The sequence below is a fragment of the Chenopodium album genome, chromosome 13, assembly GCF_948465745.1.
Source record: "Chenopodium album chromosome 13, dcCheAlbu1.1, whole genome shotgun sequence".
NCBI lineage: Eukaryota > Viridiplantae > Streptophyta > Magnoliopsida > Caryophyllales > Amaranthaceae > Chenopodium > Chenopodium album.
In genome coordinates, this window is record NC_137846.1 from 771,972 (window position 1) to 785,754 (window position 13,783).

Here is a 13,783-nt window from a genome sequence, read left to right on the forward strand (position 1 = left end):
TACTCTGAAGTGCTATTTAAGGTACCTATTTAGTAGTAGTGCATTTTTAGAGAGGTAACGTAATGCTATTATAGAGGTTAGGGTTCAGGGTTAGTTACGTTTTAGTTCTAGTTCTAACTAACTGTACAATTGTACTAGTAGAGTTGTAGTCTGAATTTGTAGACTGCAATTTGGCCCATCAATTTGTTTTCATTATTTGTATACACTATTTATGTTAAATATTTGTTTCATAATATAATCAATCATTAAATTTAAAGAAAGAAATCTCCATGCACCATGCCAATTCAATTAAATTACTACCTCTGTTGTATATTATGTGTAACTTTTGGGTATTATTTCTGATATATAAAATATTCCAAAGTTGACATAATATGTCACGGAGGTAGTAGATTTGATCCTTGGGAATAGAATATCTAGCTTTTTTAGAGCTTTACGTAGTTTAAATTCAAATTAGTAGTGATTACTTAGATTTTGAATGAGGCATTCTCAATATACAAGTAGATTTAAAAGAATTAAAGTTAGAACTATTTTTAAATGACATAAAACCTCTTAAAATTTGTTCATTTATGTACTACATACTGTATACTTTTTTCGTGTTTTTTACTTGACCCGCTTAGATTTTTACACTATTAACCATCCCTCCTTTGACCGTCTTTTATGAATAATATGTAAGGAAAAATATATTCATGTGGGATTTTTTTTATTTATTTTTTTTATTTTTTATTCGTCTCTATAAGTGCTGTTATAAACTAATAATATATAACTTTATAATTTTTACTTATGGAGAATTAAAATTATTAATTGTTAAAGTTTTACATTGACAAGAGTGATTAAAGAAACAAGTCAAGTAAAAAAGAATAGAGGAAGTATTAATTTCAAATAGTGGTGATGCTTATTATTATACGGGAGCGAGAAAGTGACTAGTAGATTAAGTAAACTAGACAAATAAAGAAGAATTATTACACTAATTAAAGAAGGCACTTAATTGTTAATTATTGCCTTAAGTGTGACCTGTAGTAGAAGGATGCGTGATCCGAGTATTTTATTGTCAAGGACACATACCCTCCTCTATTAAAGCAAGTTCAAATTAAGCACACTCTCACAATTATCCCAACACAAACACTCTTTCTCTCTCTTCATTTTCTCTCTCCTCTTTCTAAGCTACTCACTCTTAAGTCAAAGTGCTTAAGACTTATTAGCTAACTTCTCACTTACGACATACCTACTATATCTTCTTCAACCTAATTAAACCATACCATACTATATAAGTAGTATATATCACTGTCGTTATTGTTATTGTTACTATTATCACTGTCGTTATTGTTATTGTTACTATTATAGTTAAATAGACGCGAACTTAAAATTATTATTCCTAGATGGAATACCTTGGCGGCATGAGTACCAACACAAATACGGCAATAAAGACTCCTTCGCCTAGGAGTAAAAGAAAACACAACCAACAACAACAACAACAAGAATCACCCCCGAGTACTATTAGATACTTGGGGGTGAGGCGACGTCCTTGGGGGCGCTATGCAGCCGAAATAAGGGACCCCACCACAAAGGAGCGTCATTGGCTTGGCACCTTTGACACCGCGGAGGAAGCTGCCCTAGCCTATGACCGGGCTGCCCGGTCCATGAGAGGCCCGTCTAAGGCCCGAACCAATTTTGTTTACTCTGACTCCCCGGCGGGGTCCTCGGTCACATCCATCCTCTCCCCGGACGACCAGTCTCACCTTAACCAAATCTTTTTCACTAATGGGTCTTCCTCGGCCCAAACCCAGCCCAACCCCACTGATCAAAATTTTTGGGCCTGTTGGAGTAATACTAATTATCCTCAGCCCATTAATAACAATAATTATCAACCTTGTGTTCAAAATAATGAAGTTACCAAAGAAGTTGAACTTCCTCCTTTACCCCCGGATATTACCTCGAGTTACAATATGGGCTTCGGTTTGGGTATGGATATGGATATGGGTATGGGTATGGATATGAGTCAATGGGTCGGAAATGACCCGGACTTTATCGGATTCTCTAGCCAGATTGGGTCAGTAGGGTTTGATAACATAGTTAGTACCGAACCTAATATGAGTGGTACAAGTAATGGTACAACCATCCTAAATGATAATAACCCGTATAATTCAGTCATGCAACATAGCCCGCTTTTTAGCAAGATGCCGGTTGTATCCGACCCGGTATTTGACGGGTTTGACTTGGGTTCCTCTTCAGCTTACTTCTACTAAACCCTTTTTAATTTATTTTTTTGAACGACTTTATCTTTTTGTAATTTTCTTTTACCACGTACTTTTGTTGGCGCTCTTCTTCTTCTTCTTTTCATTGTTTTTGGTTGGGGTTCTTCTTCATAGATAGAGTTTACAATAAGCAGTTGTACCGAGTTCATCGACACCACGAAATCGTATGTCATTGACTAAATACTAGCTTATCGGGAAAACTAGCTAATATTTGTTCATGATCACAAAACAGAAATGCAAAGCACGGTGTAATTGCTTCGTCAAGTTTATTGCATGTATTGTAATATTATGTTTAATTTTCATTTTAATTTCCTATTTATTTCTCATCCTTGTAAGAATTAAGAAATTATACAACTTGGATTTTATAAGTTTAATACTCCGTATTTATCAGAAGGAGATAAAGGATACATACGTACATAAGTTTTTATTTAAAATAATGTTGAAGTTAATAATTATATTAAGATTCATAATTATTTAATAAAGCTAATAGTACGCATAATTGTGAGGTGATTAAATCATTGAGTTGAAAATGTTAGTTTTGGAATGTTTTGATTTGAATGTTTAAGTGAAGAAATTAATATACGTGCATGCATGATGTAAGTATGATACTATTGCCACGAAAGCTTCGCAAGGATTCATGCACACGTCTTTCGCTACATTACTATTCATGAATATAATACATCCAATATTCTATTGAAACATAAAAATTAAAATATAATGAAAAAAAAAGTTTGTCCCTAGCTCTATCCCAAAAAAAAAAAAAAAAAAAAAAAAAAAGAGGAAGGAAAAGAGAAAGTATGCCACTTTGTGACTTTATGCCTTTGTGATGAATTAATGGTAAAAATTTAATAATAATCATGCTAAATAACCTAAATAACATTTAGGTATAAAAGAAGTATACAAATAAAATTATATTGATATATAGATACATAATATGGAGGATTGGAACACATGTAAAGTAATAAAATGGCCAAATGGATATTTTAATGTTAGCAATAATATAAAATTTGAATTGAGAGTGAGGACGTGAAGAATTGGAAAAATGTGTCAAGTCCAATCTTGCTTAGCTTGTTAAAAAATATACTTGTATTGATTATAATCCGTATTTTCGTAAATTAGTCCTTTAAAAAAAAAATCTCCTTTGATTCAATAAGCTAACCTTTAATAAATTAGATGTTGTGAGCCTGTGAGGGTCGAGGTTGTTTTTTTTTGGTGTTCCACCCGGTTCGCCCTTTGGGTTAATTTGAATTCGGGGATCAGTTCTGGATGGTTAGGTCCAGTCCTGAGTCACAGTTGTGAGATGAGAGTAATGATTGTAAATCATAGTATGATTAATATAAATTTTTTCTCCGTCCTTGGATTGTATATTTGCAATACCGTCTACAAATAGTAAATTACACAGGGTGGCCTTATCTGCCAATAAAACTGTGGAGAATGCAAAAACAAATAGAAAAGAAAAAAAATATGAAAATTTGTAAGGGAAGCAAAAACCATATATAATTTGCAACAAATGATCCGAAAATGGCGCCAAGTCATAGAAACTAACACAATACTACTTACGAAAGTAAACTGAATAATAACCGACTTTCAAAATTTTCTTTACTATTTTAAGTAAATTGTATTGTATCCTTAAGCCACGTATATTTTCATCTTAAATCATAAAAACATTTTTATATTTCTAATTTTATTCAATCTAGTATAAATTTATTTTACGATCAATAATTATTAAACTTATTGCATTTTCACTTAATAGCAAAGAGATTAAAAAAAAATGGCACATAGAGCATCAGTAAGTTTTTCTCTCTTACTTACAAAATTGTGGTGAATTTTGATTATATAATTTGTGTTGATTAATTAGTTTGATTGATTAGAAATTGATCTTATTAATAATAAGAATTATGATGATAATTGGGTTGTTTATTGTGATTAATTGTAATTTGCAAAATGATTGTTATGCCTTTTATTTTCAATTCCCGGAATTTGTCACAACTTTCTTCCTTTTTTTGAGGGGTCAATCAATCAATCAATCAATCGATCAAAGCCTTAATCCCAAAAGTGGGGTCGGCTAACATGAACCAAATTTGATTATTCCGTGTAGTCATCAACATAAATCTTTCTCCTCCATCCCTTACGATCCAAAACTTCATCCTCACGTAAATCCATGCACTTCATATCCTTCCTCACTCCTTCCAACCAAGTCATCTTTGGTCTCCCTCTTCCTCGTTTAATCCCTCCATGGTCCCACTCTTCCACTCTTCGCACCGGTGCACCCTCGGGTCTCCGTCTTACATGTCCAAACCAACGCAGACGATTTTCCCTTAATTTATCTACAATGCCTGCCACACCTACTTTCTTGCGAATAACCTCATTTCTGATTCTATCTCTTAAAGTGTTTCCACACATCCACCTTAACATGCGCATTTCCGTAACCTCCATCTTTTTAATATGCTCTTTCTTAGAAGCCCAACATTCTGTACCATAGAGCAACACTGGTCTTATGGCAGTCCTATAGAATTTTCCCTTCAACTTTAAGGGAATGCTGCGGTCGCATAACACTCCCGTGGCCGCTCTCCATTTAAGCCACCCTGACTTAATCCTGTGGGTCACGTCTTGATCAATGTCACCATTCTTCTGGATGATCGACCCTAGGTACTTAAAACATTCACTCATGGTCAAATCCTTTCCATCCAAACTCACCACTTCATTGCTTGTCCCCCTCTGAGTGCCAAAACGACATACCAAATATTCAGTCTTACTCCGACTTAGCTTAAACCCTCTAGATTCCAACCTTTGCCTCCATTGCTCCAACTTGACATTAACCCCATCCTTAGTCTCATCCACCAAAACGATATCATCTGCGAACAACATACACCATGGAACCTCATCTTGAATTGGTCTAGTTAATTCATCTAGAACCGTTGCAAAAAGAAAAGGGCTTAATGCAGACCCTTGATGCAATCCGATTGTAATAGGGAAATCTTTTGTCAACCCTCCACATGTCCTCACATTTGTTGACACATCCCGATACATATCCTTAACTAGGTCTACATACCTTCGTGGGATACCTTTCTTCAACATTGTCCACCAAAGTATCTCTCTTGGCACCTTGTCATATGCCTTCTCTAAATCAATAAAGACCATATGAAGATCCTTCTTCTTTACCCTATAAAACTCCATCATTTGTCTTATCAAATGGATTGCCTCCATAGTAGATCTCCCAGGCATAAAACCAAATTGGTTATCGGAAATGCTTGTGCATGCCCTCAACCTTTGTTCAATCACCCTTTCCCACAGCTTCATAGTGTGGCTCATAAGCTTAATTCCTCGATAGTTAGAGCAATCTTGAGCGTCTCCTTTGTTTTTATAAACCGGGACCAAGGTGCTCTTCCTCCAATCTTGTGGGATCCTTGTAGCCGTCCATATCTTGTTGAAAAGGTTTGTTAACCAATCAATACCAATCTTACCCAAACACCTCCACACCTCTATCGGTACCCCATCAGGGCCAACCGCCTTCTTAGGTTTCATCTTCCTCAGTGCAATCTCCACCTCTACTCTCCGAATCCTTCGCACATACTCCATGTTGATTTCTTCATCACTCACAGAGGTATCTCCTATCACAACTCCATTACTTCCATTAAATAATTCATCGAAGTACCCCTTCCACCTGTCCTTGATGTCCTCCTCTTGCACTAGGACCATTTGGTTCTTATCTTTGACACACTTCACCATGCCAATATCCTTCCTTGCATCTTGTCTTCTCTTTGCCATCTTATAAATGATCCTTTCTCCCTCCTTGGAATCAAGCTTTTCATAAACCTCCTGATATGCCTTTTCTTTTGCTTGGCGAACAGCTACCTTTGCCTTACTCTTAGCCTCCTTATACGCTGCAAAGGTTTCATCACTCCTACATTTTCCTAAGGCTTGATAGCATTCTCTTTTTTGCTTAACTACTGCTTTCACCTCTTCATTCCACCACGAAGTATCTCTCCGTATCGAAGTTCTTCCCCTTACTTCCCCTAAGACCTCTTTGGCTACTCTTAGGAAACAGTTTTTCATTCGTAACCAAGTCATGTCCGGATCCACCTCTCCATCCCAATCCGCTTCTTCAATTACCTTTTCTGTAAAAACCTTAGCCTTTGCATCCCTTAGGGTCCACCATCTTATCCTCGGTTCTTCTTGTCTAACTTTTTTCTTCGCCTTCTCTTTCAGACGAATAGTCATTACCAATAGCCGGTGTTGGGTGACCACACTCTCTCCTGGGATAACCTTACAGTTTAGGCAACTTTGTCTATCTATGCTCCTTGTGAGCAGGAAGTCTATTTGAGTTGCATTTGCTCCACTCCGAAAAGTTATCAAGTGTGAATCCCTCTTCTTAAACCAAGTATTAGCCAAAATTAAATCATATGATTGGGCAAAATCCATAATAGCTTCACCACCTGCGTCCCTCTGCCCATACCCAAAGCCTCCATGGACACTCTCATAGCCATCTCGGCTCGCCCCAACGTGCCCATTTAGATCCCCTCCAATATATAACTTCTCTGAGTGGTGGACACCCTGTACCACCTCGTCTAGATCCTCCCAAAATTGTCGTTTCTCTTCTGCATCTAAACCCACTTGGGGAGCATAAGCACTGATAACATTCACAATCTCCTTGCCACATAGCAACTTCAGCCTTATCAACCTATCGTTCTTCCGATAGACCTCGATCACCTCTTTTGCCAACCTCTCATCGAGAACCACACCAACTCCGTTCCTAGCTCCACCATTCCTTGTTCTGTGGCTCGTTTCTTGCCCAACATACCATACCTTATACCCCAAAACCAAGCCTCGAGCTCCTTCTCCTGTCCATCTTGTCTCTTGGAGGCACATGATGTTCACGCGTCGTCTTTTCATTACTTCTACCAATTCTGCTGATTTTCCCGTAAGAGACCCCACATTCCAAGAACCAATCCGCAAACTAAATTCTTTTCTCCCACGCTCCCTCCTGATCCCAACTCCAAGCCCTTGATTATTTGACACCACAATTGGGCAATATGGCGCGTCGCTTCTGGGCGGCGACCTAGCAACCCTTACATACTTATCACTGCACCCGGGTCTAGGAAGTGCAGCGCGTCGCTCAGTAGGGAACGCCCCAATGGCACGCCCTTGCTCATTTGACACCACACTCGGGCAATGTGGCGCGTCGCTTCTGGGCGACGACCTAGCAACCCTTGCATACTTATCACTACACCCGGGTCTAGGAAGTGCAGCGCGTCGCTGAGTAGGGAACGCCCCCACGAAAATATCTGTTTGGCTCATGTCATGGGATGTGACGAAGTTTTATACTGGCTGTCACTGGCCTACCGTAACCCTCCTCCTTTATCCAGGCAAATGACAAAAAATATAATGATTGTTTTGTAGGGTTATTTGATGAGATCAATGATGCAACAAAAGACCAGATCATTCTCCACGGCTTCATCTCCCACTCCCAAATCTAAGTGGTAACATTTTGTTTTCCATTTTCCACAATCTATTTTTTTAATTGTATTTGACGACTGAATCTATGTATGTTTTGACAATTGATTAGAACTTCATGTTACAAATTGGGATCTCGTACACCTAAATTTTAAAATGAGATACTTGAAACATGTTATCGCGTCCAAAAGATAACATAATGGAAGTATTAAAAAGTTGAATTTAAATTTGATTAGCGAATATAATACTTGTTTAAAACAAATTGATCAGAATTGTTCGTTAATAAACCATCTCAACCAAAAGTTTAAGTTGATGCTTGAGGCCTAGGGTCGGTTTATATAATCCATCACGCCCCTCTCACATAAAAGTCCTTTGAAACGGAAGTGTGGATGCGACATGTGCCCTCCTTATAACCAGTGCTTAAGTTCTATTTTGAAAGGAGGGGTGGATGAGAATCGAACTCGTGACCTTTTTGTCACGTTAGCTTCTGATACCATGTTAACAGACCATCTCAACTAAAAGCTTAAATTGATGGCTGAGGCCCAGCATCAGTTTATTATTCTCTATCATTGTAATCTACCGTAGGCCAATGAATTGATGTGCATGATAACACGAAATAATGTAGGATAAGGGCAGATTTCGCACCCATATACATAGTAGCAGGATTTGTGGTGATAGTAGGGGGCATTGCTTCCCACACAGGATATCAACAATTGGTGCACAACCCTAATGTGTACTTCAACAAGAAAAAGAGGGAAATGATCAATGAATTAGAAAATCCAATGCAAGCTGTTAATCATGGTGGTAGATATGTGGACAAATCTTTCTTAAGAAAGGTTGCTCATGTCCAAGATAAAGGCAAAGAGACCGTTCCTAACCCTGTTAATGGCAATATCTACACCAGGTACGTACTACGTACATATATACTACCTCTATTTTTCATTCTTTTTCGAGTTTTAGAGTGTGTTACATTTACCACATACACGATGTTACTTTCTCACAAGTCCTTGAATTAGGTACCACATACATAAACAATGATATTGCAACGTACACTTATCATTTTTTTCGTTGTATATTGATCTATTTAATTATTTATTAATGGTTTGATTTATTGGTGTAGATCTAGGCATGCAGAAACTTTGGAGTCGATCAAGAGTTGATGTTATTGGATGCTACAAGTATTTGATCAACCATTTCTTAGAACACCATTTTGTTTGTAATAACATTAAAGCTAAGAAAAGGAACTATAGTTTCTTTCTTTTCTTTCAACATTTTTTTTTTGTTTTTTTTTTCTCTTGTTTAATAACATAGATTTTGAATTTTGATGTTAAATTATGGAAAAGACTTATTATGGGCTTTTGAATGATTTATGATCCAATTATGGGCTTTATTAGAAGCCCATTAAATTGTTAATGTTAGCAGGCTGGCCCATGGGCTAACTTTTACGTCAAACTTACATTTCTTAAGACAGTTGCAATGCCGGAAAATTTTCCACTTTAAGTCTTTAAGCTTCTTTTTGGAGAAGTCTTCATTTATTTAATCAATTTGTTAATGCAACTAATATTTCTTCCATCTCTAAAATGTCTCATTTACCTTTTACACATGTTTTAGGTGATGTGAATATGAATTATACTGTAAGAGTACAAAGCATATATCGAAACAAAATTTAACAATACACGTAATATAAAGTAAAATGGAGGTCCAATCGTACGTCCGTACCACGCACTATTCCTCATAAAAGGTAAACCGATGACATAAACTATGTTACTATGGTGTAAAATTGTGTATACTACATACGTATGTCCAAGAGTTGAAGCAAAGAACTTATTTCTCCCAAGCAAAATTCAAACGAACTTTGGTGATTCTCACTCTATCTTTTAAATTTAGGAATTATCCTAATCTATCCTTATTTTTCTCGTTTGGTTGCTTGTTTCTTACCAAAATTGGTTAGAGAGGGGAGCTCTTATAATTTGAGCTCATATAAAAAAATACCAAAAAAATTCACTCTTTTTTCCTCCTATAATCTTAAAATCAAGTTAAAGAATCAAAGAATTTTTTATTTTTAAAAAAATATGGTTTAAGTATTATAGAACTAATAAGATAAAAGTAAAATAATGAATACATTAGATAGTAAGGACCACAAAAGTGAATAAAGGCGTGAGCAAGAAACAAGTAATAGAATGGCAATTAACGTGTAAAAGTTGTGGGTGAGTGGCTGTTAAACTCCAAAATTTAAATTTTGTTTGGTAGGCGGATATACTAATCTAATCTAATCTATTCTATTCTTAATACTACTTTCATTAGATCCAAGTCTTCTTACCTATAGATTATCTAATCTACCCAACATGTACTCTACTTTTACAAGACTCCTCTTTTGTCCTCTACCAACTTGCCCTTCCGAATATTTCCATACTCCAGTCGATCCTCTTTTACGAATAATCGATCCTCTTTTACGAATGTTTGGATAAATTAGTTGTTGTTGTTAACACTTGTCTATAGTTATTTATCGACAATACTAATACAACTATGGAGTATGAACCTAAAAATATTGTTTATGGTAGTGTAATTTGAATTGGTGGTACTTTTTATGGTAGTGTTTGAATTCATCTATGTTCTTAGTCAAGAATCTTAAGATACATGATTATAGAGCTATTTTTTTTTTTCCTACTTTGGTAACCTATATTGCTTATAGAAGGGTTTTTTTTTTTTTTTTTTTCAAAGTAATTTGTCAAACTACTACTATAAGCTAGGACCTCCTATGAACCCAGTTTCAAATCCCCCTAACCTATAAAGGGGTCACACTTTTCTTCCACTACACTCCTACAGTATCAGTGTATCACACATTCAAATTAAGAATCATCACAAGATTTGAAATTTCAGCCTTTCCTATTTCCATTACATTCATGGCCTATAATTTGGCCGCTTAACGATTTCTAAAGCAAAAGAGAGCAACGACCAACTAAGGGTTTATTCTACTCGACTTGTTTTGTACTTTTGTCTGAATTTATCTAACTTGAACTTATATTTGCTAATTGACCTTGAATTAGCAAAACCCGCTACTAACCCGAGCAAACAATTTGACAGCTCTACTAATAACACCTAGGAAGGCCTTATGTAGGGTATTGACAAGGAATGATGTTCAAAGAAGCTCGAGTCCTAAGCAGAAGGGCCATTTTCATAAAGAGAATTATCGTCCCTTGATGCCCCAAATGCATGCAAAATCTAAGGGCGGCATCACAAAGAAAAGAACATCACCAAACTTTGATGCCAAGATTTGCATCACAAGTTCGAGCTACATCTTAATCAAGCTCTCACACCAAAAATATATTTTTTGTATTTGGTCCCTAAATCACAGTTCATAGATAAGCTAAGTGTGGTCCAATTTTATCCTATTTCAACAGTGTAATTCTACATGAAAGGTATAACTTAAGCCTTAAGAAGAGGCGATTCGCAACGACACATTTTATAAGCAATCACCCCTCTCATCAGCAGACATGATAAAAAAAAATAAAAAATGGAGAGGACAAGTAGTTTTACACAATAGGGCAGTAACTTACTGTCAAGGCGTCATGTTACCATCAAATGAACAAATGATGCAAGGAGACACTCGAAAACAAAAACATGCACATGATAGGAGAAGATAGACTTGCATATAAAGACTTTTCCAGAGGTTTATGAACTGGAAATCTGAAGAAAACTGAATTCTATTTCTATCTAAAGCCAGACAGTATAATATCAATATAGAAGGATCCAAGGCATAGCAAAAAACAACTGAATGCTAGAAATCAACTAGTAACATGTCAATTATCATAGTCATTGTAAGAAATTACAGTATGATTGGATAATCGGCAAAAAATATCAAAGAGTAACTAATGAAAAGCAGCCAAAATGTTAGGGCAAATGACAAAAGAATGCAAAAGCCTGAAAGGTTTCAGGCGCGCCTTACCGGATGACTCGAGAGCCCAAGAACAAATCTAACCATTAACAAAATGGGGCTCAGGCTAGCTCAACTAATTATATATCACTTGTTATGTCACTAGCACTCAACACCGACTTCTGCTGCTCGTCGAGGCTTGTTTTTCCTCCTGCTCCCAATATGTCGAAAACCACTAGGCTTGGTTGAAATTTCTGAAACTATGGTAGCTCCAACACTGTTTTCTTCTTTCACAGGACTTTGTTTCTCCTTTGATGGAGAGCTCCTTTTCCTCTTCTTACCACTATCAATGGCGGTCGTGATACTCGAATCCTTATTCTCACTGTCCTCCTCTTCTACCTTTCCTACTACATCTTCATCATCCACCTCATCCTTCAATGGCTTTTGAGGTCTTCCTCTTCTCTTTTGAGCAGGGATCTTCTCCTCTTCCCCACTTCCCGGATCGTCGTGGCTCGTAACTGTCAACTTCTTTCCCTTCCCTCTACCTCTCCCCATAACTCAAAACTCCCACAAATAGCAAATTCAAGCAATGAACTGATTTATCTGTCAAAGAACAAGCAAAACCCAATTCCAATTTATCAATTAAAGCTTAATTATTTAGATGCCTCAAATTTATACCAAAAAACACATATCACTGAATTCAAATTGATGCAAATTAATTTCATACAAAGCTAAATCTCATCTTAAGAAAGACATGTCACAAATTTACATGATATTAAGCTAAAAATCTAATCTCCCTCTTGTTTTTCCTCAGAAACAATTCTAATATGCTTTGAAACATAATCAAATTTACAATATGATGAATCAGTACATCAAAATCCCACATGCAAATAAAATTACATTGATATTCAAAGATATAGCATATTCTAAAAGACTAAAACCCTCAAATCCCATTCAATATGATTCAATCCTGAAATCTAATCAGCATATGATTATAAAACATAACATGCCATTAAAATTAAAAACAACATTAAACTTATAATAGAAACACAAAGCAGAGATTAGTGATTAAGTAGTTGAAAAACCTTCAAAATCTTGAATAAACATTAAAATCTCGATTATATAAAGAACAATAATGCATAAAGCCAACATCTTGAAATTAATAGCCTCACAAATTCCAAGAAAATAAAATTTTCAAACAATCAGCAAATTAATTCAATAGATCCAGAATTGCAAAGTAGTCAACAGATGTAAATTCAATCAGATGAACACAAAATTAATTCCCAAACAATAAAATTAAATTTTAAAACAAATACCATTAAACAGAGAGAGAAAAGGGGAGGAAACTAACCATAAACTGAATGCAAGAACAAATTTTGCACATATTCTTCACAAACCCATGAATTTAAATCTTCATAATCATTGAAATTAGTCCAAAAGAACAAAATACCAGTTGAAAATCAACCCAAAGATTGAATCTTTTTTTACAGTTTTTTTTTTTCTTTCTGATTTTGCAAGTGTAATAATCAGAAAGAAAAACCCAGATCAGAAAAAGGGGAGGAAAACGAAGAAGATTTGTGAAAGATTCGAGAAGAATTTAAAAAACAAAAACAAAAACAAAGATCAATTAAATGATGCAAGAAATGAGCAGCCCCAGAAGAAGAAGATGAAGCAAAAAAAAAAAGAGAGAGAGAAAGAAGAGAGAGAAAGGGAGAAGAGTGAAGAGGGGGATATCTTCTTCTGCTGCTGCTGGTGTAGAAAATGTGGACTGTAATGTGTATTTTTTTTGAGGGGGTAGTGAAATTTGCTGCTTTATTTACCACTTTTTTTTTGGAGTTTACTTGAAGAGTTGAAAATATTGTAGCACAAAAAAGGGTAAAGATTAGTTTGACTAGGAAATGAGGGTTGGACTTGGGGAGGAAGGAAAGAAAGAGGTTAACACTGTTTAAGTTCAATGTATGTGTGAATGGAGCTTTTGGAGTGTTGTCTCGTGTGGCAATAGTAGACCCGGTAAAATTGACTTGTTACTGATGATTAGATATATTAATATATTACTCCGTATTATATTGGGTTACTCCTATAATGTTAATATTAGATGTACTTCTTGTGTCATTGTGTCTGTGTTCATTCTATTTTATTTTAATTTGGTGTGTGCCTATATATAATATATATATTATCATCAAAAATTATAAAATTAAATGAT

General features: G+C 35.7%; 2 protein-coding genes and 1 long non-coding RNA gene across 3 annotated transcripts; 2 read left to right on the top strand and 1 right to left on the bottom strand.

Annotated features, from left to right (window-relative positions):
• The first annotated feature begins 1,376 nt into the window (after positions 1-1,376).
• On the top strand, positions 1,377-2,243 carry LOC145577032 (uncharacterized). Its single transcript, XM_081634724.1, has 2 exons — positions 1,377-2,087; positions 2,181-2,243. Exons 1-2 carry the CDS (start codon positions 1,377-1,379, stop codon positions 2,241-2,243), a joined length of 774 nt encoding a protein of 257 aa, XP_081490850.1.
• A 5,859-nt stretch (positions 2,244-8,102) lies between these two features.
• On the top strand, positions 8,103-8,866 carry LOC145577033 (uncharacterized). Its single transcript, XM_081634725.1, has 3 exons — positions 8,103-8,185; positions 8,332-8,610; positions 8,827-8,866. The coding sequence occupies exons 1-3, from the start codon at positions 8,103-8,105 to the stop codon at positions 8,864-8,866; spliced, it is 402 nt and encodes a 133-aa protein (XP_081490851.1).
• A 2,616-nt stretch (positions 8,867-11,482) lies between these two features.
• On the bottom strand, positions 11,483-13,508 carry LOC145574148 (uncharacterized). The gene is made up of 2 exons (XR_014098012.1): positions 12,932-13,508; positions 11,483-12,183 (listed from the first exon to the last, which is right to left on the bottom strand). It is a non-coding gene; the product is annotated as an uncharacterized LOC145574148 (long non-coding RNA).
• Positions 13,509-13,783: the final 275 nt, after the last annotated feature.

What these genes read in the sequence shown, in the direction of transcription:
- LOC145577033 (XM_081634725.1), top strand. Translation starts at nt 8,103, where the DNA reads ATGTGCCCTCCTTATAACCAGTGCTTAAGTTCTATTTTGAAAGGAGGG. An exon ending in ACTCGTGACCTTTTTGTCAC is followed by an intron (nt 8,186 to 8,331) that starts GTTAGCTTCTGA and finishes GAAATAATGTAG; the next exon opens with GATAAGGGCAGATTTCGCAC. An exon ending in AATGGCAATATCTACACCAG is followed by an intron (nt 8,611 to 8,826) that starts GTACGTACTACG and finishes TTATTGGTGTAG; the next exon opens with ATCTAGGCATGCAGAAACTT.
- LOC145577032 (XM_081634724.1), top strand. Translation starts at nt 1,377, where the DNA reads ATGGAATACCTTGGCGGCATGAGTACCAACACAAATACGGCAATAAAG. An exon ending in TAGTTAGTACCGAACCTAAT is followed by an intron (nt 2,088 to 2,180) that starts ATGAGTGGTACA and finishes AGCAAGATGCCG; the next exon opens with GTTGTATCCGACCCGGTATT.